Source organism: Nycticebus coucang, chromosome 1, assembly GCF_027406575.1.
Source record: "Nycticebus coucang isolate mNycCou1 chromosome 1, mNycCou1.pri, whole genome shotgun sequence".
Classification (NCBI taxonomy): Eukaryota; Metazoa; Chordata; class Mammalia; order Primates; family Lorisidae; genus Nycticebus; species Nycticebus coucang.
Window position 1 is genome coordinate 184281481 of NC_069780.1, and position 27868 is coordinate 184309348.

A 27868-nucleotide genomic window follows, 5' to 3' on the forward strand; every position below is an offset into this window, starting at 1 on the left:
ACACAGTGAAAAACTAAGCACACTCAGAGCAACAAAGTCTCAGTCCATGTGATACCAAAGCACACGTAATTCTTTGTCTAAATGGCATTTTCTTCACTTTTTCAATGACTCTTGGTGGATTCTTAAAGATGGGCTTACTCTTTCCTGCGGGCAGATTTCCGTTTTTCTTCATTAAGTTCATGAGCAGCATCTCGAAGTTTCACCTCTGACCCAGGGATACTGGCTGGAATGATATCCAGCTGAAGACTTTTACTCTGTAGAAGAAAAGAGTCAATGACCTTAGTTAATTAAATCAGCACAGAGGGAACTCGGGCAGAAGACGGTGACTTACTCAGTTTGTACAAGGTGATTTACCGATTTGTTGGAATCCGAAGAAATCCCTAGAGCCTTCTCCAAAGAGGTCCTGTACTTCTCCATCCGCAGAGAGAAATCTCTGTACCTCTTATCCACGGCAGTGACACATTTTTTTATCTCTGCCGCATGGGCATGCCCTTTTTCACAAAAGCCATCAGCCAGCTGTATCAATAGCTTTACTCTCTCTTTGGTTTGCTGCAAAAACAACAGGGAAGTATTGTGAAGCACATGAATCCAACAGCCAGAAACCAGAAATGTAGTGGCCACTTGCCTACAACTCTACATTCTGAAAGGGAGGGACCGGTTGTTGGTGGTGGGGAATGAGACTAAACCCCATTTCCTCCCAGATCACTTCCCTGAGTCTGGACTAGCTGTCTTTCCTCAGCTCCTCTACAGTGAACAATACTTTTATGACCACAAAGAAAAAATCCAGAATCCTCTACAACGTCTTCATCTGGTAGACGCTCAGTGAAAGTCTGCAGAAGGAGAGGAGGAGGACCATTCCCTGGGATGTTCTCTACAACCCTCACTCTCCCCTGCTGGACACAGGTGTGCAGACGGCCCCTTGCCGGCTGTAAGCCCGTTATTCTGGGTGCCCAGTTAGACCCTCAGCCCTTCAGGGTATGTGGCCACTCACTTCCTGGCTCTCCTGGAGCAAAGTCTGCCCCAGGTCAGGCATTCAGCACAACCCCAGATGACGCTCCCCTGTGTCACATTCACTTTTCTTTTTTTTACCTCTCAGGAGATACAAAGGAAAAATTCACTCGTCAGGAAATTATTTTCTCTGAAGTATTTTAAATTTTGTTCCTGTTTGAGAATTCTCTCAAAAAGAAGATTTCATTTGATGTATACATAGAAAACATCTTTTACTAAGCAGATGTCATGACCCTTCATAAAGGTGAAGACGACCGTGAAGTAGTGGTGGCGGACACGACCTGGCTGCTCCGCCTGACTGATACCTCCACACACCTTCCTCTTCACCTCCATCCCACTGACTGTCACCAGCGGGCTGCCTTTGACACTCCCTCAGCATTTTCAGATAAATAAGTGACTCTACTGCAGAACTTGGTTCTCTCAGTTAAGCCTTAACTGGAAAATCTTTATGGAGAAGATTCAGGAAAGTGACTTTAAAAATCCCCCAAAGGAAGAAGGTCAGAGTTCAAAACCCAGATAAATTAGCTTAGCTTGTAAAACGGAAGTTTTTTGTCAGAATTCGCAGGACAACCTATGAAGCCAGCTGTGGAGATAAGACTCTCCACAAATGCCTGTGAAGCCTACCCCAGCAGCTCCAGCCTGGGGGACCACCCTGCTAGGCATCTCCCCGGCTCCTCACGACTCTGCTCAACAGGCTTCCAGCAGGCCCTCCACGCCCCATCACACTGCAGCTGACCTCCCTGCCCAACTGCCCTTCTGCTCTGGTTTTCCCCACAGCGCGGGTCACCTTCTAACAGAGGGTGAACATATCAGCTAGGGTCACGGTCTGTCTCGATGCTGTGAGAATGTCACACCTGCAGGCCAGGGGGAGCTGCATGTGTGGCTCACTGACCTCCCTCCGCTGTCACCAACGCCATCTGTGGGGGACACTGGAGACTATGTCTATGTGTATCTTTTAGGGGTCAAGAAAGCTACTTAGTGTTTTAAGTGTGGGGGACACAGACATGAAGACAAAAAGACGACACTGCTTGCCTACATTAAAAAAGGAAAGAAAATCACCAAGAAGCTAAGGGAAGATTTCTGTACCTGCAAGAACACTCATCAGAAAATACACCAATGGCCGGCATGTAGCCCCAATAGGCTGATTGACGCTGACACAGGACACTACACGTGACATGAGATTTCCTCATGCTATTTCCAGTCTCCTCCCGTCACAGCGAGAGACAGGCCTGTCCACGGGGGGTTGATGATGTCTGCACACACACAGCTAAGTGCACAGTGACCCTGAGAGATGCCAGTGGAGCCGCATGAGGCTGCCCCACCTCTTGCTCACTCAGCATCAGAGCCCCATCCACACAGCTAGAAATCCAGCTCTTTGATCTTTGCCAGTCCTCTGGATGACAATGGAACTCAGCGTACTTTTGATGTATACTTTTCTTATTTTAAGTTGACAATCTTGTGTTTAAAACCACTTATAATAGCGTCACAGCTCTTTAAGAATTTGTCTAGCACATTTTCCGGTCTCTACCGGAAGACCCTTCCCTCTTCCCCCCCCAAAAAAACCCATTTATAATTCTTTTCCTATGACCCACCTATAATACCTTCTGATTTTCTTGGTGTTTTGTTTTCTTATTGATTTATAAAAGTTCTCTCCTACTGGGAACTCAGTCCTTTGTGATACGGGCTGCACGCACACACACATACACATATATATCTTCTCCATTTGCTTTTTGTCTTTAGACTTTGCTTTTGGTGAACTGCCCTTTAGAAACTTTTACATTTTTGTGTAGGTGAATTTATAAATCTTTTCTTTAATGGGTTTGGGTTTTATGTCATTTAGATGAATTTCCCTAATAGAAGGGTTAAAAAACAAATGCTGTTATTTCTTCAGTACATTTAGGTTTTCACTGCTGAAGTTTAAATTTTCTACAGGCATTTATCTTAGTATCAATGTGACATACGGTCAGGTGCGGTGGCTCAGGCCTCTAATCCTACCACTCTGGGAAGCTGAGGCAGGAAGACTGCTTGAGCTCAGGAATTTAAGACCAGCCTGAGCAAGAGTGAGAACTTATCTCTACTAAAAATAGAAAAATTATGGGCGGCGCCTATGGCTCAAAGGAGTAGGGCGCCAGCTCCACCTGCCGGAGGTGGCGAGTTCAAACCCAGTCCCAGCCAAAAACTGCCAAAAAAATAGAATAAAATAAAGGTGGCACCTGTGGTTCAAAGGAGTGGGACACTGGCCCCATATACCGGAGGTGGCGGGTTCAAACCCAGCCCCAGCCAAAAAAAAAAAAAAAGAGAGAGAGAGAGAGAAATTAGCAAGGCACTGTGGCAGGTGCCTGAAGTCCCAGCCTTTGGGAGGCTGAGGCAGGAGGATCGTTTGAGCCCAGGAGTCTGAGGTTTCTGTGAATTAGGCTGACACCACAGTACTCTACCCAGGGCAACACAGTGAGACTCTGTGTCAAAAAGAAAAGAAAAAAGGTGACATATGAGTCAAACTTATTTTCCAGAGATTATAAGAGTTTTCATGCTATTTCTTATCTCTAGAGATTGTTATAAAAGTAGATTTTTACTTAAAAACTACACAAATACAGCATCGTAACTCAATAATCTTGTCTGTAGGCATGATCAAGGAGTTGGAGAAAAATAAAAGCAAACTGAAGTCTCAAGCCCACAAGCTCAAAAGAGCTTTACTCATCATTCCCTCAGGGAAGGATGCATGTTCAGTGGCATTAGACGCTTTCTAACAAAGTAAGGGATGTGGCACTGGGGACTCCGGTGATGAGAACCAGAAGAGGCCATGTGGGAAGAAGACCGCAAAGTTCTGAATGAGAACTTTTTTTTGGTTGTTGCGGTTTGGCTGGGGCCAAGTTTGAACCTGCCACCCTTGGTATATGGAGTGGCGCCCTACTCACTGAGCCACAGGCGCCGCCCGAGACTGCAAAGTTCTGGATGGTTTAGTAAAGAGGTGGTTTCCAAACTTCAATGTGTGCAAAAATCATGGAGAGAGCTGTTCAAAGCCCAGGCCTCACTCCCAGGGAGACTAAGTCACTGCATCTGGGGTCAGGATAGCAGTCTGCTTCTAAATAAACACCAATGACTTGGTGCAGGTGGTGCTTGCATGGCACTTAGTAAAATTACTACATTAACAGCTGCAAAAGAATTGAGCCCAGTCTCAGCAAGATCATGAAGAGTTTTGTTTAGCCTTATAGCTTTATTTCCATTAACACTAAAACTGGCATAGTATTAACTACTGTAAGAATTACATTGGAAGACTGCCCAGTTAGAGCTAAGAATTCTATACATAGCAAAAGAAAAATGGTTTCTGAGAAGACACAAGGAGACAGGGTGATGGACGGCAAGCGTCTCATCATCAAAAAGCCAAATGACATCTCCAAACACCAAAGCAGGTGCTTTTGGTTTGAGAGAGGCAGCCAGAACCAAAGAAAACTATTGCTAAGAAGGGAAATGTGAAGGGAGTTGTTTCCAAAACGTACCAATTGCTCCTAGTGTAGCTGACTCAGCATGCCCAAAGAAACAATTCCATATATTTGGAAACAGGGCAGACATCATCTGTAATTTTAGATGTTTCTTATACGATGCAAAATTAAAAATAAAGCCTACAACTGCCAAATTTTCCAGTAACCATACCCCAAAGTTGAGGAAAAGGAATATTTAGGAATCATGGAAAAATTCTTTCATACACTTTCTTGGTGGAACAGGCTACCACGTCATTCAACGCAGACACTTGTACATCACATTTCATGGGCACAGCCCCTGGCGCCAGGCACTGGATGGGCTGTGAGGCCGAACCCCACTGCCTGCGGGGCGGAGCCGCCGTGAAACAGAAAAGCTAAGCTGTGCCTTCCAGCGCATGTCAAGCATTTTCTTAATACCTTTATGATCCAGTGATGTTCAAAGAAGCAAATACAGGGTCATATAATGCATGCAAAGACTGTGATTTAATATCTCAACATTAACAAAAATGAAAACAACCCAAAGATGTGATATATCTGGAGCAGGAGAAGCCCCCAGGTCAGGCCTCCAGACCCCCCTCACCCCACAGTGCTGGCTTGGGAATTGAGGGCAGAGAGAGGCAGAGAACAGTGGGAGGAGGCAAAAAATGGACACAGAAAACACAAAAATGTACAAATAAACATAATACAATGTAGTTGTTCTCATTCTAAATTCCTCCTTGATGTATTCTCAAAGCCACAGTAAGGGTCACACAAGATAATCTTGCTACTTCACAGAAACACTTCTTTTTAACCCCAAATTTTACCCAGCTTAATCATTTACTTCCCACACTTCAAGCTGAACCAATTGTCAGTTTTTTCTAAAATTCAAATCCATCAATAGAGGTGCTTTTGAGAATACATAAATGATATATCTCAAAAAGTCTGAAAAAGAAAACCACCACAGGTTGAAAAAGTAACCCTAAAAGACTCTTAAAACTGTTCTGAGCTAAAAGGAACAAGTGGTGTCTACAGGTGTACGTTTTAATTAGGAAAATATTTAAGTTGGTATGTGGATTCTTATGTATTTCCTTAAAAGTTCATATTTACTCATAAAGAGTATATGCCATAAAGATTTAATTCTACTTAATTGAGCATTTGACTCTATTCTTATTTTTAGAAGAAAAGTGAAAATCACTTCATTTTTATAATCCCATGAGCAACCATTAACAGAGATGCTGACATAAACTCTGCCAGCCATAAACACAGACACTTCACGGCTGGACTGAGTGTAAACAATGCCGCTGGAACATTTCCCACCAACTAAAGGCAAGGAAGAGACACCCAGGGAATATAAAAGCTGAGATGGTAATAGCCCATACACTTTCACAAAAACAGCAAGTACTCAGGAAATTCCTTGGTCAGAAAAGCAAGAAAGAAATAGAAGAAGGGAATAATAAAAGGAAAAAAGGAAGAAAGGTGTTTGGAGATATCACAGAGACAGATGGACACTGATGGGGGAGGAGGAGGATAAGCACAGTGAGGGAACAGGTGCAAAGGGTGGTAGGAAGTGTCACCCAAGTGAATGTGCAACAACCCACTGGCTCGTCCCGTTTCTCCACCGAGTCCATCAATTATTATCTAAATGATACTTCAAAGAAATCCCCCACTTTCCTAAAGTATCCCATTTTAGGTTATTTTGGAAGAGCCCAAGCTGACCCACAGGGCACTGGATGGAAGTGCAGCCCCTGGCGGGATTTACCTTTGCCGTTATCTGGAACTCCTCGTGTTCTTTCAGGAGCTCCTGGGTGTGCTGTAGGCTCGAACCCGTTGAGGTGTGTGTGGAAAGGTAGAACTCCCCGCTGTCATGTATCCATTCTAAAGCCTAGAGGGGGAGAATGAAACAGCCTTCCGTGAGAGAGGTCCCAATTCCTGGTACCTCATTCCAATGTCAAATCACAGCCAAGGTTGGCACGCATCAAGAAACGCTCCCTCAAACAGAGACAAATTTCTGAAATGAGTGTCACAATCCCAAAATTGAAAAGACCTTCCAGAAAGTTATAATTGTGTCACTTATGTAGCAATAGTAAAAAGTTCAACAGTTTCTTCTAACCATGAACCTGAAGGCACAATGAAAGGACAACAAACAAAACCACAACTAAGATCTTTCTTTTTCAAGGATATTGAGAAGATGCGGGCAAAGGGGTGGGCTTGAAAGTCTCGCACGGCCAACTATCCAGACATTCCTGAAACTTTAGACCCTTACTGGGGCATTATAATTAAAAAAGGGAATAGAAAGCAGATGTGTATTTCCAGCTCTCAAATGTACAACTTTAGGTCTTTCTTCCTGCTTCTGTGTCCAGCTGGAGCCCCACACTCACTTCCTTGCTTTTTTGGGGGGGCCTTCCACATCATGTATAAAATACACCAACAGTAAGACACTGGCGGAGCCATGACCCCGCCTGGAGAGGGGGGCCAGCTCCCTTAAAGCTGCAACAGAGTGGCAGTTCCAAGTGATATGTCTCACGTTTTCAGACGGCAGCCAAGCTTTTTCCTCTGTTTTTATATATCTGAAGTGAAAACAGACTTATTTAAATGTGTATCTCTAAAAGGCCCATGCTGAGCAAGAGAAGCGTAACCAAGGGAAGTGTTTCCATCTGCCTCTGCAATGTCTCAGTTATCCACTTGAATCTGCTGGTCTGGGAACAGAAACACTGGCTGTCTCTACTAGACACAGCTCAACAGTTGTGGCATTTGAGCAGGAAACAAATACAAGGAAAACTCAACGCCTATGAATGGCAGAGTCAGGGCTCTAGACTCATGGCCCAGAACTCAGATTACCAAACACTGGAGACTCCCCCGTTGGGCACGGGCCACCTACTCTGTGACTAGTATTAGCAAACCAGAACAAAATCTGCTCCCTCAGTGGGAAGCCTGTGCTGAGGAACATTTAACTTGTCTTGAGATTTGGAGGGATGCCTACTCTGGCAAGTGTATACCACATCCTGAGGTGAATTCAGAATAGTCCAGGTCTGATTCAAGGTCAGGATGTGAGTCAACACTGACCAATAGCACAGACAGGCTCCAGGAGAACCCGGTCATTTACACGGAGGACATGAGACGGCTCACACCCAGCCCCCAGCCCGCGGTCTGGCCACATGCAAGTGTTTGGGGAATGTGCCTTTTCCTCCTGGGCCCGGAGTCAAGATGAACAGTTAATAATGGACTCTCATGCTACTATTAAGGGCAGAAAGAAATGATAAAAATCTTAATGTTGAAGAAAGGGTCTCTTAGACTATAAAACGATCTCTTCTGACTGCTGATCTAGGCAGAAGCACTTTAATCCCAAAATGACTTCAGGGCTTCTCTGAATGTAGCCACTTGATACGTGAACGTCTACTGACGTGACTGCGCTAAATGATCAGAAGTTCTGTCACATTTCTTCATTTTAGCTCAAATTACTTAAAAATAAAAGTTTGTCTTGGGCGGCGCCTGTGGCTCAGTCGGTAAGGCGCCGGCCCCATATACCGAGGGTGGCGGGTTCAAACCCGGCCCCGGCCAAACTGCAACCAAAAAATAGCTGGGCGGGCGGCGCCTGTGGCTCAGTGAGTAGGGCACCGGCCCCATATGCCGAGGGTGGCGGGTTCAAACCCAGCCCCGGCCAAACTGCAACAAAAAAATAGCCGGGCGTTGTGGCGGGCGCCTGTAGTCCCAGCTACTCGGGAGGCTGAGGCCAGAGAATCGCGTAAGCCCAAGAGTTAGAGGTTGCAGTGAGCTGTGTGACGCCATGGCACTGTACCCGAGGGCGGTACAGTGAGACTCTGTCTCTAAAAAAAAAAAAAATAGCTGGGCGTTGTGGTGGGCGCCTGTAGTCCCAGCTGCTCGGGAGGCTGAGGCAAGAGAATCGCGTAAGCCCAAGAGTTAGAGGTTGCTGTGAGCCGTGTGACGCCACGGCACTCTACCCGAGGGCAGTACAGTGAGACTCTGTCTCTACAAAAAAAAAAAAAACTTTGTCTTGTAAATACAATATAAAACCCCTACCCATCATATTTACGCAAGCACAGAACCATGATTCCACAATGATCTTTTGGTCCTCGCCATAATCATCGTTTGTACTTGCCTGACTGAAATATGAAGTAAGGCAGCAGGGTAACTGTGGGAACACCCCCTTTACCAGGTGACACACTTTCACCAGGCTGCCAGTTTTTCACAGTTTCTTTTTAAAACACATTCTTAGTTAAAAGGCGGCACTGTTATGTCAAGGCAGCACAGTGGTTTTGAGGTGGCTGAGATGTCACGCACAGCCTCCAGGCCGATGCGGGGGGAATACAGCCGGCACGCACCAGGCACCAAGTGTGTGTGCTGACCTGCTTGGCGCTCCGCTCAAAGACCACGTACTGCTGACACTGGTCCAGCCGTCTCTTCCTCATGGTCCAGTAATGTAGTACCCTGTTCTCCCGTTGGAAGAGCTCGTTCAGGATATCTGAGAGAAGGAAGGAAAACATGCATGTTGATGCTTGCCATCACCAAAAACACCGAAAAATTTTTCAGATTTTTTTATTGCTTTCCTTCCAAGGTTCTCACTGAGCACATCATGAAGACCTCTTCATTCTCCCATCATGATTTGTTGGCTCATAAAAAAGAGATCACTGGAAATTTATGGTCATCTGTAATGCCTCAGGTGAGCTGGGTTAGCAGGATCTTCCCTGCTGGGGCAATTCAATAATGGCTGGGAAAACACCAGCATTAGATATTTTGTTCAAGACCATTAAAACCTTCCTGGAGGTAAGAGTTTCATATAAAGGTTAGGTTAAAATGGAATAGTACTTAAAAATGTCATAACCAAATAATAACTACCATAAAATATTACACAAAATTTTTTTTAAAACTGGGAACATACACCACACAGATCTAATTTACTTAATATTCAACAGAAAAAAAGATAAATAATCCATTAGAAAAATGAGAAAAGCATATATAAATGCAGCTCACAAGTTTTAAAATATAAAGAAATATGTTTAACTTCATTCAAACAGCGAGACCGTCTTTCACTGTTTTCCTGGGAAAGGCCGTTCCTATCCTCTGCTGGAAAGGGTGAGAGAAACAGGTGACTGACCCTATGCTACTGAGGAAGAAAACCCGAGGACAACTCCCACGGACGGCAATGTGGCAGCAGGAAATCACAGGGGATGGGTCCGCCTGTGAGCTAGGCGTTTGTCTTTCAGAGCGACAGGACTTACACGTACTCGACACTCTGTGTGCCAGGATGTTCCAACACTGAAGTGCAGACGGCAACAGCAGAAAACGGGCAGTGACGGATAACCCGTCAATTAGGGGATGTGCCAAACCAATTATAAAAGTGCTATAGTGGGCAGTTAAGAGAGCTGATTTTAAATTCTGAAATATAAAGACGATTAAGATATTATTAAGTGAAAGAAGCAAGTTGCAAGGGAATACAGACCCATGTTTGTAAAAAACAATAAACTGGGATGGCTGAGCGGAATATACTTTTCTCTACATATTTCCATTATACGCATAAAGTACGTCCTGGCAGTGGTTACCAGTGGCAAAGGAATTAGGTAACTGGTAGAATTTTGTGAATTTTTTACACTAAGTCTGTTTTACTCCAGAAGTTTATGAAACAAACAACTAGAGGGGTGAAAAAAACCCCAAGGCTGTACCTGCAAATCAAGTAAGTGGTTGTCAGAATAATTTATCACATTGGGAAACCCTACAGGTAGGAAGTTTCCCACGACATCTCTGGAGCTCCTGACAGGCTGCGTGTCTGAGAAACAACTCAAGAGCAGCATTTACGCACCAGCTCAGAGAACACCTTTTATTATCTTCACTGAAAAGGCGATAATTCAGTGAAAACAATTAAGACTTGGAAATGTGAAGTCTATCAAAAAACTAAGCTACCACTTAAATGAGAATATCACACATAAAAATGAGTATGAACCGATGTTTTTTTCTTAGTGTTTCATTGCCACAGTCTCTGCCTGGACCAGTGCTAACTTCTGGCGGCAAGCGGCAGACAGAGGGTAAAAACGGCCCTCCTGGTGACAGGGCCTCTGCCCACCTGGTCTGACTCTCTGCCTGTGCCTTATTTTTTATGTCATTATCATGGACTTACTGCACTGGCTTGAGCATAAATCTTTGACTCCAAATAGAGTGCGAGAAAAACAGAACGTTTTCTATTTTACTTCTCCCCAGTATCCTGCGCTGTGATATACAACAGCAGATGCATGTTGAGTATCTGGTGAGTGAATAAATGAAATGTCCTTTCTCTTGCTCACAAATGTATGTGGGAAATGGTAGCTAAATGTGTCTTTATTTACAAAATATTCATTACAAAGTTTTAAAAATAGGTAGGCAACAAATAGAGAATATTTTATAAATATTCTATAAAATTTTATAAGGATTACATTTTTGTGTGTGTGTGTGTGTATGGTTTTTGGCCGGGGCTAGGTTTGAACCTGCCACCTCCGGCATATGGGACCGGCACCCTACTCCTTGAGCCACAGGCGCTGCCTAAAATTTTATAAGGAACATTTTGTAATTAAAGGTCCCCTGAGCTATGCTTTCCCCTTTTTTCTATGTATAGTGACTTCAGGTGTGACTTTTGGGACACTCTGTAGCGCAACCTAGAAAAGACCGTACAATCTTTGATCAGAGAAAACAGAATACGCCCAAGAAACAAATGCAATATTGAGAGGTGGAAGAAAGGAAATGATTTTGATTGAAAATGAGCTAAATAAACTGATTATTGATGCAAATAGCTTGCTGGCAATAAAGATTTATTTGTGCAGAAAAATGGCTGCTTTTGTTAGTTGCTCCCTTGCTCAGAAGAAAAGCCCAAGAATTAATAAACCTCACAGCAAGAGGACTGCACCACTGTGATACCTGACAGATGAATCAGATGAATGGACGGGAGAGTGTAAAAGTTTCTGCCAATCGGGGCGGCGCCTGTGGCTCAGTTGGTAAGGCGCTGGCCCCATATACCAAGGGTGGCGGGTTCAAACCCGGCCCCGGCTGGACTGCAACCAAAAAATAGCCGGGCGTTGTGGCGGGCGCCTGTAGTCCCAGCTACTCGGGAGGCTGAGGCAAGAGAATCGCTGAAGCCCAGGAGTTGGAGGTTGCTGTGAGCTGGGTGAGGCCACAGCACTCTACCGAGGGCCATAAAGTGAGACTCTGTTTCTATCAAAAAAAAAAAAAAAAGTTTCTGCCAATCATACTGTTTTTAAGAAAATGGGAGACGAATCATGTGTTAACTGATCATCACAACTTTTTTTCCTACACACCTCTAGTGAGGCTGTGAGACTTTGGTCAAGGCAGTTACTTACTTTGTACTTCACTTTCCTCAGCTTTAGCTTTCCATCCATTCCAGGCCTATTAGTTACACTTCAGGATACGTTTTCCCAGATCTCTTCCTGTGTCTTAAATATAGCTATACGAACGTGATTTCACAGATTTTTATACTCAAGTGATATAAAAGTAGGTAATATTATTTTTGCTTTTATTAATTAACCAGGCCTTAGGTATCAAAAATTGATAAAAGCAGTAATACTGGTACACAATGTCTTGATTTGAACTTTAAAAAATATGTCACCTGTCAATAACTCTGGTTTTCATTTTTTTGCCTTATTTATAATATTTTCATTCACTTTAACAAAATAACCAATGGCAATAAATATCATCCTGAATCTGCATTTTCTCTGTTTATATCTTCAACTTATTCAATAAACTACCAAGCTATTCAATGCATTATCAGCCTACAAATCTGTTTAATTTATTACTAACCTAAGATAACTAGGGAGGACTTCTGGACATTTAAAGTGAAACCCTAGGTCCGGAGTTTAGCACACAGCGCGCGGAGCTCCTTCCAGCTTGATGCCCAGTCCCAGCCACACTCACTTTTCACTTGCTGCTCAGGGGCCTTGATGTGCGTCACCATCCCCGGCATGTTCACACTGTTCCTGTGCAGGTACTTCAGGAAGACATCCGCGTTCCTCCTAGCAAGCGTGCACGCCTGAGAAATGACACAGCAAGGGATGCTAATTTGACTTCTGAGCACACACGTTTTGAGTATACGGAGATAACAACATCACACAGCTAATAGATGTCTTCACCTAAAACAGTCAGCTGGCCAACTTGGAATTCCTGGAAAATGCATTGGTTAAATACTATTTCAATTACAAAAGACTGTCCTGAAGCCTTGCTCTGAAGATGCCAGCTGCTTTGCTGTAATAGAAGCATGAAGATCCCCACTGGGCAGGACACTGAGGGCAGCCACTGGCTTAAGCCAGAGAGGAAGGGAAGCCCTGCCCCAGCCAAGCCCTGGGACAAGGGCATCCCTGTCCAGCACCCAGATCTCAGCCTTCTGAGAAACCCTGAGTCACAGGACCCACCCAAGCTGTACCTGGATTTCTCCATAAAGGATAAACAGTAGAAATCTTAGCTTTGGGGGCCATACAGTCCCTGTCTCCCCATCATCACTTCTCAACCACTGCAGATGAAACAGCCGCAGATGATATGTAAACAGACAGATGTAGGGGGACGCAGCCCCCAGTTCCTAGTTTCCAACACTGGTTTAAGCCATTGGGTTTGGGGTAGATTGTTACATGGAGCTAATATGTAACAGGTAACAGGTATTACCTGGTTATGTTTACATAGTAGGATAAACCAAGTAACTAATTTCATGAGTATATTTTTTAAAAAGGGTTTTATATAAAACGACACAGATATAAAATCAACAAGGGAAAAAAGCCTTTAATTATATCTGAATTGGAAGTATCTTGTACATTTCCTGTCTGTGATCTGGAATTAATCTCTTCTTCAAGGAGCCCTGGCTCCTGGTGGTAAACGTATCTAGAGACCACACTCTGGGCACCAGGGATGATCAGTACTATCGGGCTGGTCATTGTTTCTAGGCTTTATCAGTCTACGATATAAGTTTTTAAAAATACATCGTGAGTCTCTACCGAACATCCTGGCATTTCAAGCTGTCACATCAAAGAGCGAGGAAGATGCTGAAGACGTCATGGCTACACGGAAAGGGCATCTGAATGACCTGACTTACAGGGGCTCCCACGGATGGGACAAGTAGACATTAAAAGAGAACTAACCAGGTTTGCCTGAAACACACCAAATACACTAAAATCCATGACAGGGGAAAAAAGTCATAAGGAGAGGTGGCTATGGCAGCAATTCATTATCCTGAAAACAGCAAATAAAAGGATAAAGCATTTGCTCTGCTTTTTCTGGAGAAACTATTTCAAACTAACCAAAGAGCTGAGGGAATAATTCTAGCCAATCGAGGCTGAAGGGATGACAGAATTAGAATATCACCATTTTGCAACTTCTAATAAAACAGTATCACTACGTTCTGCTAAACCCACTAGGTGAAAGCCTGGTGGGGAGTGCACAGGGATGAATGGGATGCGCCACGTTAGAAGCTCTGATAATCCCCATTCACAGGGACGAAAAGAGAACCGGACGTTATTATGTGGCCTGAGGTAACACATTAGGAAGTACAAGCAGGGAGGCAGGGTGTTCTAAGCTCACCACACACACACACAGGCATACCCCAAACACACACGTACACACGGGTAAACACACACACTACACATATGTACACATGTGCATTCACACCTACTCATACATCACACATGCCACACACGCCCGCACACACACTACACATATGTACACATGTGCATTCACATACTCATACATCACACACACGTACACATGTGTAAACACACATGCCACACATGCCCGCACACACACTACACATATGTACACATGTGCATTCACATACTCATACATCACACACATACACACGTGTAAACACACATGCCACACATGCCTGCACACACTACACATATGTACACATGTGCATTCACACCTACTCATACATCACACACATGCCACACACACATACACACGTGTAAACACACATGCCTACAAACATACACTACACATACGTACACATGTGCATTCACATACTCATACATCACACACATGCCACACACACGTACATGTGTAAACACACATGCCACACACGCCCGCACACACACTACACATATGTACACATGTGCATTCACATACTCATACATCACACACATGCCACACACACGTACGCGCGAGTGCACACGCAGCACACACACAAACTCGACTCTACCAGAAATTTGCAAGATTGCAGATCATGCTAAATGACTCCACAGGATGCAATTATCAAGAGCCAGAACAGGGGAAATTTCACTGTGTACACAGCCTATTTCTTCAATTAATAAATAGTAATAAAAATGGAGTGCTGTTTAGATTAAATGAGACTGATAAGTCACACCAAGCAAATCAATATGTGGACCTTGTTTGAATCTTGATTAAAACCATGTGCTAAATAACATTTATATAGGACAACTGGAAAAACTTTAACACTGCTAGACTTTAGGTAACAGAAATATTAAAGAATTACTGTTAATTTTAAATATATGACAATGGTGTTGTGGTTATGTTTCAGAAAGGGAGAATTTAATGTTTAGATACATACTGAAATATTTACAAATAAAATGATACAACAGCTAGAATTTAAAATCATCCTATGCCCGCAGGTTGATAACCACTAAAGCTGGGTAAGGTTCTTTAAGAAATTCTCTCCGCCTTTCTTTAAGGCTGCATAATATTCCATGGTATACATGTACCACAATTTATTAATCCATTCATGGGTCGATGGGCAAATGGGTACAGGCAAAACTTACTATATGCAGAATACAAATGTCTTCATACAATAACTAAGAAAATGCCATGAAGGCTATATTAAACAGTTTGATGAAAATATTTCAGATTGTATATGAAACCAGCACATTATACCCCTTGATTGCACTAATGTACACAGCTATGATTTAATAAAAAAAAAAAATGATTTCTGCCTTGTACATATCCTTAAATTTCCATAATAAACTTAAAAAATATCCTATACACGAAATGTGACAAAATTATAGTTGAACAAAGGAATCCAAATAAGCTTGTAAGTCAGCATTTGACTTACAATGAGGTTTATGTCCCAGTAAACTTGATAAGCTGGAAATATCGTTGAGTCAAAAGTACATTTAATGCACTTGATGTACCCAGCAACACAGCTTATTCTAGCTCACCGTAAATATGCTCAGAACATTTATATTAGCCTAGAGTTGGGCAAAATCAGCTAATGTGAAGGCAACATTACAATAAAGTGTTGACTATCATGTGTAATTTATTGAATAATGCACTGAAAGCAAAAAGAAGAATGGTTTACGGTCACCTGAAATCCACTTCGTGCTCTCTTAAAGTTGAAAAATCTGAAGTCCAACCATCGTAAGTCAGGCACCATCTATGTTTTTGTTTAGTAGTTTCACCTACATTATCTTTACTAATTACAGTAGCTGAGTAATTTTCATTTTTCTCTTATACTAAACAGATTCCTGACAGACGTAAATTATAATTTCAACTCCAAATCCTAAGAGTGGTCGGCCTTTAGTGAACTTCAGCAGCAGTAATGAGCTGGGGGCAGGAGTTTCAAGGTCTCATCCGACACAGTTATAGTTAGTGACTATAATTAAGAATTCAAGGTCTCATCTGACATAGTTACAATTAGTGACTGTAATGACTGTAGTGTTTGACATGCAAACAACCATGGTTTCTCACCTTAACTTACTTAAGACGTTACCAGACATAATTTTCAAAGTTCCAATTTATTCTCTCAGACTGAATGACTCTGGTAGATAATCAAGTTCAGAAACAGAAAATTATTAGATGTAACAGGAATTGGGGTCAGAGGGGTCAGAACCGGCAGCAGCAATGAGAAAAAATAAGCTTCAGAAAGCAACAAGGAAAAGTAAACACCATGCCTCTTTTCAACAGGTCCTGTGGTGTGAAACTGGCAGAACTTCAGAAATTCTCTGAGTTCAAGAGCACAACGTGGAAGCATTCAGTGTCAAACGTTTCCAAACATTATGACCACTTTAAAAATCCGTTTCAAAGCACATCTGTGACTTATGTGCAACTAAATATGACGTATACTATAAAAATATGACAAAACAGTCTTGAAAAATTCCTTATTTAAAGCTTCACAGAATGAAAACCTCCAGCCTGGTGTGCATGTGATCGAATTTCTCTCATAGGAAGTGTTTCCTGAGTAGGTGTTAGTGACTGTTTCTGGGGGCCACGAGGTGCCCGGGATTTGTGTCAACTTCACACTGTGTTTACACCTTTTCTGAGATGCAAAGGCTGAATTTCCAAAGGAAAATTATTTTAAGCTACAGGTATTATATTTCACCCAATCAATCAATGAATCGATCAATCAATCACTCTGTCTCCAGCATCCTTTGGTATCACACACTTCTAGCTCTTTCTCTGTGAAAACTAGAAAGACGGTGTAATTCACACATGAAAAAGATTTTAAGATTTTCTTTCTTCAACTGACTTCTCGCTGATACAATGTTGCCCCGTCACTTTCCAGAACTGTAGGGTGTGGGGGACACCCTGGGAAGCCACGACTGAGCCATGCCCAGGGGGCACCCAGGAGCTGCATTCTGTAGGAGGTGCCTGCGACAGTCAAGGTGTGCACCCCGAGTGCGCATACGGCTTTGCGAGGCACCAGCACCCCCAAGTGTGCACCCTCTGAGTGCGCGTATGGCTCTGCGAGGCACCAGCACCCCCAGGTGTGCACCCTCTGAGTGTGCGCATGGTTCTGCTAGGCACCAGCGTCCCCATGCCAGCCCCGTACCTTCAGGAATGCCTCCTTTTGCTCCAGGTGCTTGCTGATCATTGGGGTGACGTGGTCTGTCTCGGAATTAGGGCCCAGCTTGTCGGCTCCGCCACACCAGTCTTCTTCTCGCTTGTACTCCTGTTCCAGGCTCTCCAGGACACTACATACCTGTGAGCAGGAGAAAGTTCCTGGCTCAGATTTGGCATCTTTGGGCAGCACTTTCAATGGGCTCTGGGGATGAAGGTGCTAGTGGGAGCACCCAGGACAGCCAGGGGCTCTGACTCAGGTGTGCCTTTCAGAACAAGAACAAAACCAAGGCCAAAACCCTGCCTCTCCCTGACTTGTGTCAGGTCACACGTTTTAAATGAGAGGAAAGGAGGTATCATCTTAGCTACCTTCCCAACCTCTTATCCTTTGACACCTAACATAGCAAGAATAATTTTAATTCTAGAATGTCTTTTCCCTACTTGACTTGCAACTGACTGGTTCAATAATGACAGACATGTTACCAATCAATGACTGAACTGTCCAATAAAATCAGCTCAACATAAAATGTCAGTGGGGAGTCTGAGTGAGGGGGACCGGCTTCCCAGACCTGCTCTGACGTTTTGTAGAAGGCGACGGAGGCGTTGACGAGCTTGAGGCGGTCCTCCATCTTCAGCATGAGCTGCTGCCAGTGCGAGGCCACCTTCTCGGCGCAGTCTCGGATCATGTCCATGTCATAGTGGTTGGCCTGCAGCATGGCCTCCGCCTTCTGCTGCACCTGCAGTGCACTCTGGTGCGTCTTCTAGTGAGGGAGCAGACAAGGGAAGCCTCAGTTAACAGGGTGCTGCCTGCTGGCTGGGAGGAACCAAGGTGTCTATAGTGACTCTGTGGGTCACAATTCTGCAGAAACAACTTCAGTTAATATGCACTCGCCGGGACACTTGAAAAAGCACAGGAGATAGTTTTGCAAAAAAGAATTTTATACCCTGCAACAACTAAATGTATATTTAAATTAGCCAACGGAGGATGAAATACAAAGACTTTCGAGATGGTTCTTGTTGTTGGGGTTCTAAGCTTGAGAAATAGCAGGAAAGACCCTTAGTAGACACAAGACTTTTAAAAAGCCATTGAAATGTTCCACGATTATTACTCCTATAGATGCTTCTTATAACAGCCACTGGAGAGAAATGAGCAAGGGATGAAAAGGTGGCCAGAATAAATACCTCCTTAAAATTTTTCATTTTCAACTTCAAACTTTGGACTCCATGGAAAAAAAAATTTTTTTTTTGTTTTTTTTTTTTTTGTAGAGACAGAGTCTCACTTTATGGCCCTCGGTAGAGTGCCGTGGCCTCACACAGCTCACAGCAACCTCCAACTCCTGGGATTAAGCGATTCTCTTGCCTCAGCCTCCCGAGTAGCTGGGACTACAGGCGCCCGCCACAACGCCCGGCTATTTTTTTGGTTGCAGTTTGGCCGGGGCCAGGTTTGAACCCGCCACCCTCGGCATAAGGGGCCGGCGCCCTACCAACTGAGCTACAGGCGCCGCCTCCATGGAAAAATTTTTAAGAAAATAATTAATGGAAAGCTGAGGATGAACCAACTGTTCTCTGGAGGTCCATGGCATGTGATACATCTATGAAAATTATCTGGCAAGTCCACTAAGAATTCTGCTTGAGAGAGGGCAGGTCCTCTCCAGAGAAGAACTAGAACTTAGGGTGTGAGGACTGGGGAGAGTCAGGAGACCACAAGGTCCCTGTGGACACAGATTGCCTTCTAAATAGTACAAAATCTTGCATTTCACCCCCCAAAAATGTAAATAAGCCTACAAAATACTACAAATAATCTAGTCCCAGCCCTACCTAGACATAACAACAGTATTTACAACTGAATTTCTAGAAATCACTGTGCAGTGTGCAGTTTTCAAAAGATGCCCAGAGTTTGAGCCTCACAAAGGGTGTTAATATGTCCACTGGCAACAAGTAGTTGAAAATAAATTAATCTGGGGAATAAATTAGCAAATTTATTTATTAGCCGTAAATAAATCTATGGTTTTCTTCTCTGGCTGACAGTATGTGTGTCAGGAGAACAGGACACAAGTTTTCTGGAATCAAATGCTCTTTCTCTCGTGACCACCAATCAGAAGTATCGCTCCCTCTTCTCTCTCCTGCCAAAAACCCTAAAAATAATCAGTCCACACACTGAGAGTGAACTCTGGGCAGGCCTGGAATTGGCCCGAGTTGTTCTGCCACAGCTCTGGCAAGGCACTGACCCCTGTGTCAACTTGAACAGTGCTGCTTTTAAGCTGTGAGTTTCACTGTCAGCACTGTATCCACATCGACAGTGAATTCATGAGGTGCACCTGGTCCTGATAAGACACCACCCCCCCCAGCTCTCTGCCTTGAGGTTGGTAATAGTGGGAATGTGCCCCCAAGTCCAGCAAGACATAAAACATCAGCTGAGACTCCAGTCCAGGCTCTGCAGGTCAGAGGTATTCCTGAGCGAAGCCCGTGCACCTGCCAGGGGCCTACAGAGTGGGAAAGTAGCAGGAAGCAGGAACCCTCGCTGTGAGGCCCTGGCTGGGATGTGCATCCTCACTTCGCTGTGGTTGCCAGCCTGTTCCCTTCTCCTGTGCTCAACTGTATTATAAGTATTGTCATCTGGGGTCCTGTGAATCTTCTGTACCAATCGAGCCCTGTGTTTGGCTCCCATGGGCAGTGCTATGTTCAGGGATTTAGAAGCTTTTCTCTGACGATAGAAAGATCCAACCCGCAGAGACAGGACCAGGCCTTGGTACCTCGATGGCGTGCTGGAACTGTTCATGCTCTCTCTGGAGCTGCTCCGCCTCTTGTAGTGAGCTGGCTGTGATAAGCCCGGCGTTTAACATGGACTCTCCATTGCGGATCCAACCCAGCACCTGAAATTACACAGGTAAGTCCAGCAGTGGACTTTACAGAGCACCCTGTAGGCCACCAGGGATGGGACCTGAGCCTGCAAGGTGGTCTGGGGGTCATGGCACACATTAAGTACAGAGGCATTGGGGTGCATTGTGTGTAAGCTTATGTATCATCAGGACATTTGTGAACTCATGAGGGACGAACTTCCACAATGGGACAGGAAGATCGTCACTCTCTGGTGTCTGTAAGTGTGCAGTGTCACCTGCCCACAGCCCCACCCAGCCGTTTGCCCACCTGCTTCACTTCTGCCTGCAGGTGGCGCAGCTGCACGCACTGCTCCAAGTGCTTGCGATGCTGTTCTGCGGCTAAATCCAATTCCTGCTGTTTTTCATGAAGAAACTCTAACAGGTCCTGCACCCGAGTGGCCATATCAACATCTCTGTCGCAAAGCAGCTCCACACCTGCGAACATTGAAGGGCGATCCTAGAATTTGACAGGCACTTCAAGCTTCTGTTCTAAAATTATACACAATCTGTTTTTGTGAGTGGCTTGCCCAGCTGGGGCCAGGCCATATGATAAAAGGCAAACTCAAGGAGGACAGAGCCCCACAGAAGAGCATTTATGCCTGCCTCAGCATCCAAGTGCATGTGAAAGGATGTCACTCCCAGCAAACCCATTTTCCATCGACCCACCTCCACTCCCACACTGAGAGCTGGTGGAAGTGCAGCAGCCTTTACAAATGAATGAACTTCAGTTTGTTTTGTTGGGTTTTTTTTTTGTTTTTGAGACAGAGTCTCAAGCTATTGCCCTGCATACAGTGCTGTGGCATTACAGCTCACAGCAACCTCAAACTTGTGGGCTTAAGCGATTCTCTTGCCTCAGCCTCCCAAGCAGCTGGGACTACAGGTGCCCACCACAATGCTTGGCTATTTTTTGTTGTTGCAGTTGTCACTGTTGTTTTAGCAGGCCTGCGCCGGGCTTGAACCCTCCAGCCTTAGTGTATGTGGCCGGCGCCCTACCCACTGAGCTACGGGTGCTACCAGTTTTTGCTGTTAACCACAATATACACAGTTCACTCTTTAGCAAGCATGGTATTCAATTTAATTTGTGAAAATGAGTGATAACAGCATGCAGGTTGTTGAATATGTTTCTAAGACTACTGTTATATTTTTGAGCCTACAGTGACATCTGCTGGTAAAATATAAACTAAAAAAAAATAAAGAACGTGAAACTATTTTCTTGGGATTCACAGAGATACAATATAACCATTTTGTGAAATTAGTTAATGCTCCTCAAAATTACACGGGAGATTTATCAAGGTTAACTCTTTCCATAATAGTAAGTGTGATTATGTTACCTGAAAAAAACAAACAAACAAACACAAAACATTTCCTTTTAAAGAACAGGTATCTCTAATATTCGTATCATAAAGGCTAACAAAACTTACAGCCCTCACCCTGAAATAAACTGAACTCCCCTGGTGACATGAAGTAGCCACGAGAGGCAGAGAGGAGTGGCCCCTTCTTACCAGACGCCTGGACTTCATTCACGTACTGCAGGAGGTCCTGGCCCTGGTGGATGACGTCAAAAGTCAAGTTGTTCATGGTCAAGGCTTTGTCCGCGTGGTGCTGGAGGCGCTGCTCTGCAATTGTGAGATCTTCTGTGTCGAAGTCATTCATTTGCTGAGAAAGCTCATCATTCCATGACTCAAGGTCTGAGATGATCTGAATGAGGAAAGTATTTAAGACCAAGATGAACAAGAAATACAAGCTGCCGTATTCACTGTGCCAAGGAAGGAAGAGACTCACCGTGTCAAAAGGACACAGAAACTATACGTTTAAGAGAGATGCATTTCAAAACGGACAGCTGTTTGAAAAAATTAAAAATAAATACAAATGGACACAGAAGCCAGCTGAAGGGGTTCACACTGGCCAAAGTGGGACAATTAGACATTTAAAAAGAAAAATTATCACAACTGAATAAAATACATTGAATATACACAATTCCACTAATTCTAAACAGTATTAATAAAAGAAGAGGAGCTAAAAAGCCAAAAACCAAACAACAAAAAACAAAATTAAGAAGTCTTTGTTCTCTTTTAAAAACAGATAGGAAATGAATACTTATCTTAAAAATTATTACTTAAAAAAGAAAATAATTATTTTAAGCATTTCATGATGAAGATGAAGGAATGTCCCTCTTTATAAATGAATCCATCTATTAAATGTCGAATGAATACAAATAGAAAATTATCAGTTTTCAAATTCTAGTAAAACAACCATTTCCAGCTATAATCACGAGTGCATGGTCTCTACCACACGAGAGGCTGAGGGGGATGTAACTGCAGAGGATCCCGACACCTGTGCCTGAACACGCAGATAGTCTCGGCATCTCTAAAAAGGCAGAATCATGCAGGACGTGCCTTCCCATAGGGGAGTTGTGATGTACCACCAAGGGTGAACTCTTGCATAAAACCAGAACCTGAATCCAATCAGGTCTTTGCATCTAACTTCCAGGTTGAGAGGAAATGCCAGGGAAAGAAAACAGTTAAAACAATCTATTCATAGAAGAAATGAAGCACACAAATGCAGCATGTGGGACCTGGTTGCTTTGACAACTAACCCAGTTGTTACTGCAACAAATGGCATGAAAAAAAAAAAAAGGAGACAGACAGAAGAAGAGATTATAGATTAAGAGACAGATTATCTGACCGTCAAACATCGAGTTTGCTCCTGGCAGAGCACCCTAAAATCTTGAACACAGCGGGGAGTCGGGGGTAGGAGAAAGGACTGTTGGGATGTTCAGCAGATTGAGGGTACATAAGCAAGTGGCTTTACAGAGATACTTAGGAAAGTCTTTAGGAGCAAAATGATAAACTGGCCTACATTTTCTCTCAAGTTCTACAGCACAACAGTAACAAGTGAAGGGCACAAGGGTGGCAGAATCTTGATGAATTTTGGAGACAGGCATATGGAAGTTTCACTATATTATCGTCTACTTTTAGATAGGTTTGAAAACTTTCGTAATATAATTTTTAAAAATGAAGACTAAAAAGTATGTAACCCAGAAAGGAAGAAAAAACTTCTTATGAGAGATTATTACACTGCACACTTCAAGGGAATAACTCTCCCCACAGATCCCAACTCACTCCACCCGCCTGAGCCCTAACCAAGTTGGGATGAAGATTGAAAACCTGGATCCACCTTGGGAAGATGGAGATGCTATTGCAATCGAAAGTCAAAAGATACGGGGGGATTTTTAAAAAATGAACCAAATAACAGATGAACTTCTACCATAAATATAACTCTGTGCTTCCAACTGGCAGTTAGATGTGGTATTTTTCTGGATAAGAGTAGAGATCACTGCTAAAGCCTAAGCTGCTAAGATTTTCACATTTCAGGATTATAAAAGAGAAGACAGGGTCTCAGGCCATGACCCGGTAAAGGCTTTTAAACTATGTGAGGCTGGCCTAAGACTGAACCACAGCTATGAGTTCCTCAGCTCCAGAATGTGCTCTCCTGGGGTCCAGCACACTGGCTTTACCCTGGGCACCTACAATCCTGTGGCTTTAGTGCAGGGAAATGTTACGTTTTCTTTCCTGATTTGGTTCTGTGAAAGTAGAGTTACAATTAAGAAACTGTTTTCCCTTTATAGTAGCATTAAGATAAATGACCTAAATTTTTTTTTTCAAATACCAAAATCTATTGGGAAAAAGACTTCAGCTAATGCTTCTAACTACTTTGCATTTGTTGACTGAAAATACGTAGTAAGCAGCTAAGTTTTACAAAAGGAAGTCCTCTGAAATCAGGGAGGATGACAGGCCTGCTGAGCCCTCTGTTAATCCTGTTGCTACCTGGAGCCGGAAGCCAGGGCCCTCCCAGGGCAGAAGCGGCGTGCAGGGGCCTCTGCTCTGGGAGGCTTCATGTGGACCATGTGGTCATGACTCTGAGGGCATGTGAACAGGTTTTACCGGGCAACATGTTTAGCGTTTAACTTCTTTCTTATCGTAACTAAAATGATAACGAGAAGAACCAAGTTCTGTCTTTAAGGAAAACCAAGCTGGAGGTTTAGATGACCAGCTGCCCAAAGTCACCGAGAGGCCGGCACAGGGCTGGCCTGGGCCTGCACCTCTAGCCAAAACTGCCCTTGGGATGGGGCCTATAGACAGGCCCAGTGCAGGCAGAGGGCTGTCCACACACAGTCCTGCTGTCCCCCTGCTGGGGCAGCACCTCTGGGTCTGGGCGTGAGCACCCTCCGCGCAGGGCTGGAGCTGTAAATTCACAACAGTCACACAGCCTGCAGTGGGCAGATGCAGAGAGCACCGCCGACCTGTGGGCAGTCACTGCCACCTGCTGTGTGACGCTGCCAGCCCCAGGCCTCAGCCGGGCTGAAGAATGTTTGCTTCCCTTCACCACATTTCACAGTCCCCTGTGATGGTACTCGCTGCTGCCGGTATTATGTGATGTTCAGGAAAAAAAGACTTTCCCTAGCACAGAATTCAGAACCACCCTCTTTCTGCTGAAGAAAGACAAAAGGAACCTACCTGTACTTCTCTCCTATTCACATGTAAGGTGGGAAAGCCCATTTTCAAATGAGAATTATAATCAAAGAACATCTCCAAGGGGGGGAACACCTGGGTTTCCTACTACCTAAAAGGCTATCAGCACAGACTAAGATTAGTCCCACTGGGTAGAGAGGAAAGAGAAAAAGAAGGGGAAGAGAAGAGGTGGAAGGGAGAGGGACAGAGGGGAGAGAGGACCCACCTTGGTGGACAGCTCTGCTCCACTCAGGGCAGGCGAGTGCTGGGCTCGACCCTGTCAAGGCTGAGGCACCGCGGCGAGGGGACAGGTGTGTCTGTTTACCTCCACTCTGCCGTGTACACTTGCTTTGCTCTGGTCCCGAGAGCCCCCCAACCTCTTAGGGACAAGCAAGGGATCCCCTGCTTGCTTCCCCTTCCTCCTTGTTAGAAAGTAGGAGGGAGAAGCCTTGGGGCCTGAATGGGCAGAGGACAGAGAAGGAAAGTGGGGGGGTGGGGATGGACACTCACGTCAATGGCATCCCTCTCGAAGATGCGCAGCTGCAGGAAGAGCTCCAGCTTGATCTTGCGCTCCTGGAAGAGCTCCTCCATCTGCGACTGCGCCTCGTCCAGCTGCTGCAGCACTGTCTCAATGTGGCTGATGGAGCTGTTGTGGGGCGTCTTGTTGCTGGAGATGGCGGAGTCCCTGCATGAGGGCACACAGCAGGGATGGGGTTACGAGACAAACAGGAACCAGCCAGAAAGCCTCACATTGTTAGATGCCAGATCCGGCAACTCAGATCTTCAGGGGAAGAGGCTGGCAGGAAGCTGCACTGCCCGACTCAGAGAATGGAGCGTGCAGGGCAGCCCTGGGCTTCCTCCCCGGAGCAGCACTGCCAAATCTGAGCAGCCCAGGAGAGCTTCCCTGGAGTTTCTGAAGTCACTCTTGTAAGGAGGCTAGTAACGACAGAAAATTACTTCAGTAGAGTTTGATTTTTAGCCTCTTTCTCCTTAAGTACAGAGAACAGATGATACCTGTTTGGTACAAATGGCAGGGCCATGCTGGATAGCAGGGGTCAACTCTCAACGAAATCACTGAAGTTATATTAAGTAACTTCTGCCTGCCTCTCCTTTAGCAAAGTGAACGTCACATATGTCAACGATTCAATGAAAGTGTCCTCTGAGTCACACGGTGGGGAGGTTAATTTATGAAAATTTCCTCCCTGACCTAAGAAAGGGTCCATCTCCTAATAAAAAGATTTGCTTATAAGGGAAACAAAGCCACCCACCCACCCCAGCAGGGCGCCGCCTCCAGAGACGAGGAGGCTTGAGAGACGGGGCCTGTCTGGGTCTGGAGCTGGGGCTGGGAGCTGTTTACCCCACTACGCTCTAGACAGGCCTAGGGATTCAATCCTAGCATGTCCATCCACAGTCATCTATCTGGATTATAAAGAAATTCCAATAAGAGGAAATATCTGAAGCTGAATTCTGAGGTTTATTAGTCAATGTTGTAACGAAAACCGACTCTCAAGCTGTAAGGGGTGGAGGGGAAGGGAGAAGGACCAGGGAGGGAGGAGAGCCGTTCAGGGGTGTCAGCTGCTCTGCGCCCAGCCACACTAACAATCTGAGCTAGTTGCTCAAAAAAGTAAAAGAGGAAGGGGACACCACCGCCGGATCCCAGACGCTCCGTGCTCAGGCCGGCGGGGAGGGGCCAGGCCCACCTCAGCTGCTGGATGAGGTCCTCCCCTTCCTTGATCACGCTGACCGTCACCTGCAGCGTTGTCTGCTGCTGCTGGCCGAAGCGCTTGATGAGGTCCTGCACGGCCTCCACCGACTCTGCGTACACATCGTCCAGCAGCTCCTTCTGTAGCTCCTCCAGCCACGTCCACAGCTGCAGAAGGAAGGGGACAGGGCGGTGAGGAAGGTGGGGTGCACGGCCAGGTGGGCCGTCTGGCGTCCAGCACGGAGTGGTGTGTGCGACTGGGAGGCCAGTGCTGACAGACCACTCCCAGAGGGAAGGAAGGAAGGCAGGGAGGGAGGGAGGAGTCTCCCAAACAGCCTGCTGCCAGCACCAGCGGAACACACGCACAACAAAAGCTGCTCTGCCACCGCTGTGTGGGGACAAAATAAACAGGCAGTGAGGCGGACAGACCAGACGGGGCTGTCACAAAGAGAAAAAGGAAAGGGAAGGGAAGTCGCTCTTTCCCATTCCTCCGAGGCTAAATCCTGGTGCAGTGGAAATAAGACAAGACCCCCTCTGACACAGAAGCACTTGTTGTCCGTACTAGGAGGCGTTGTTTGACATGTCTCCCTCACTTAGCCGGCGGACGGTTCTGTTTTATTTTCAGCAAGGGCATTATAATCCATTATCGATTATTAAACAGCCTCTCAGAGCTAAGCGCTTTACTCAGAAGAGGAGGCGGCACAGGATGAGAGGGAGTGAACCCACCGGGGAGCCCAGCCAGGGGTCTGGATGGACCTGCTGACCAACCACACCACTTGGGCCCCACGGCCAGGCCATCGACAGCTCCCTCCTGTGATGGAAAGAGGGTTAAGACACCCTCACTACCACTCCTACCAAACAGGTCACTGGGGACCTGGATGAGCAAGGACAGCCTGGAACGAGAGGCAAGGACTACTTCAGGCCAGGCGGGAGCCCGGGAGCAGAGCAATCGCCCATATCCTGGAAGTCCACGAACTCCTGCAGGTTCCAGAAAAGACAATTCATTAGAATGAACAGGAGCTGGTGGGCTGGCAGTGGTGTGCGTGCGGAGAAACTGCTTTCAGCTCCCTCGGGGATGGAGGGGTCCTCACATGCACCTTTCACATGCCTGTTGAAGACAATCAGCTCTGCTAGGTAACACCTTGACACTGTGTCCAACAGTTGCCACCTTCAGGACTTACGAGTCAAATTTGCGCTTATAAAAACAAACTGCTTGCATTTGCTCTTTTGTTTGACAGCTAGCTTTTTACAAAACAGTTTTATTAAGGTACAAGTGATACAGAATAAACTGCACGAATGTAGTTTCCAATGTGAGTTTTGATATGTGTCTTTAGACAGAAGTTCACTGCTACTGACACACAGCCTTTCCTTTACCCCACGGTTTCTTACGCCCTTCGTTATACTCCCTCCCTGGTAATCACTGATCTGCTCTCAGCACCAGAGATTAGCTCACACTTTAAAAATTTACAGAAATGGGAGGAAAGGAATGCAGCCATACAGTTGTACCGTATGTATTCTTTTTTGCTCAGGGTTTTTTGTTTT

General features: G+C 45.0%; 1 protein-coding gene and 1 non-coding gene across 6 annotated transcripts in view; one reads left to right on the forward strand and one right to left on the reverse strand.

Moving 5' to 3' along the window:
* Positions 1–27868, reverse strand: part of TRIO (trio Rho guanine nucleotide exchange factor) — a 351013-nt gene that overhangs the window by 113332 nt on the left and 209813 nt on the right. For all 5 annotated transcript variants that reach the window (XM_053592973.1, XM_053592974.1, XM_053592975.1 and 2 more), the window contains exons 12-23: positions 26325–26494; positions 25135–25309; positions 21616–21811; positions 20382–20548; positions 19988–20107; positions 17804–17995; positions 17227–17376; positions 12378–12492; positions 8831–8946; positions 6226–6348; positions 355–549; positions 139–254 (exon numbers count right to left, since the gene is read on the reverse strand). In XM_053592973.1, the coding sequence (XP_053448948.1) occupies positions 139–254; positions 355–549; positions 6226–6348; positions 8831–8946; positions 12378–12492; positions 17227–17376; positions 17804–17995; positions 19988–20107; positions 20382–20548; positions 21616–21811; positions 25135–25309; positions 26325–26494 (1835 nt within the window). The remainder of the gene's footprint in view (positions 1–138; positions 255–354; positions 550–6225; positions 6349–8830; positions 8947–12377; positions 12493–17226; positions 17377–17803; positions 17996–19987; positions 20108–20381; positions 20549–21615; positions 21812–25134; positions 25310–26324; positions 26495–27868) is intronic.
* Positions 2487–2548, forward strand: LOC128592909 (U7 small nuclear RNA). Its single transcript, XR_008382124.1, has one exon. It is a non-coding gene; the product is annotated as a U7 small nuclear RNA (small nuclear RNA).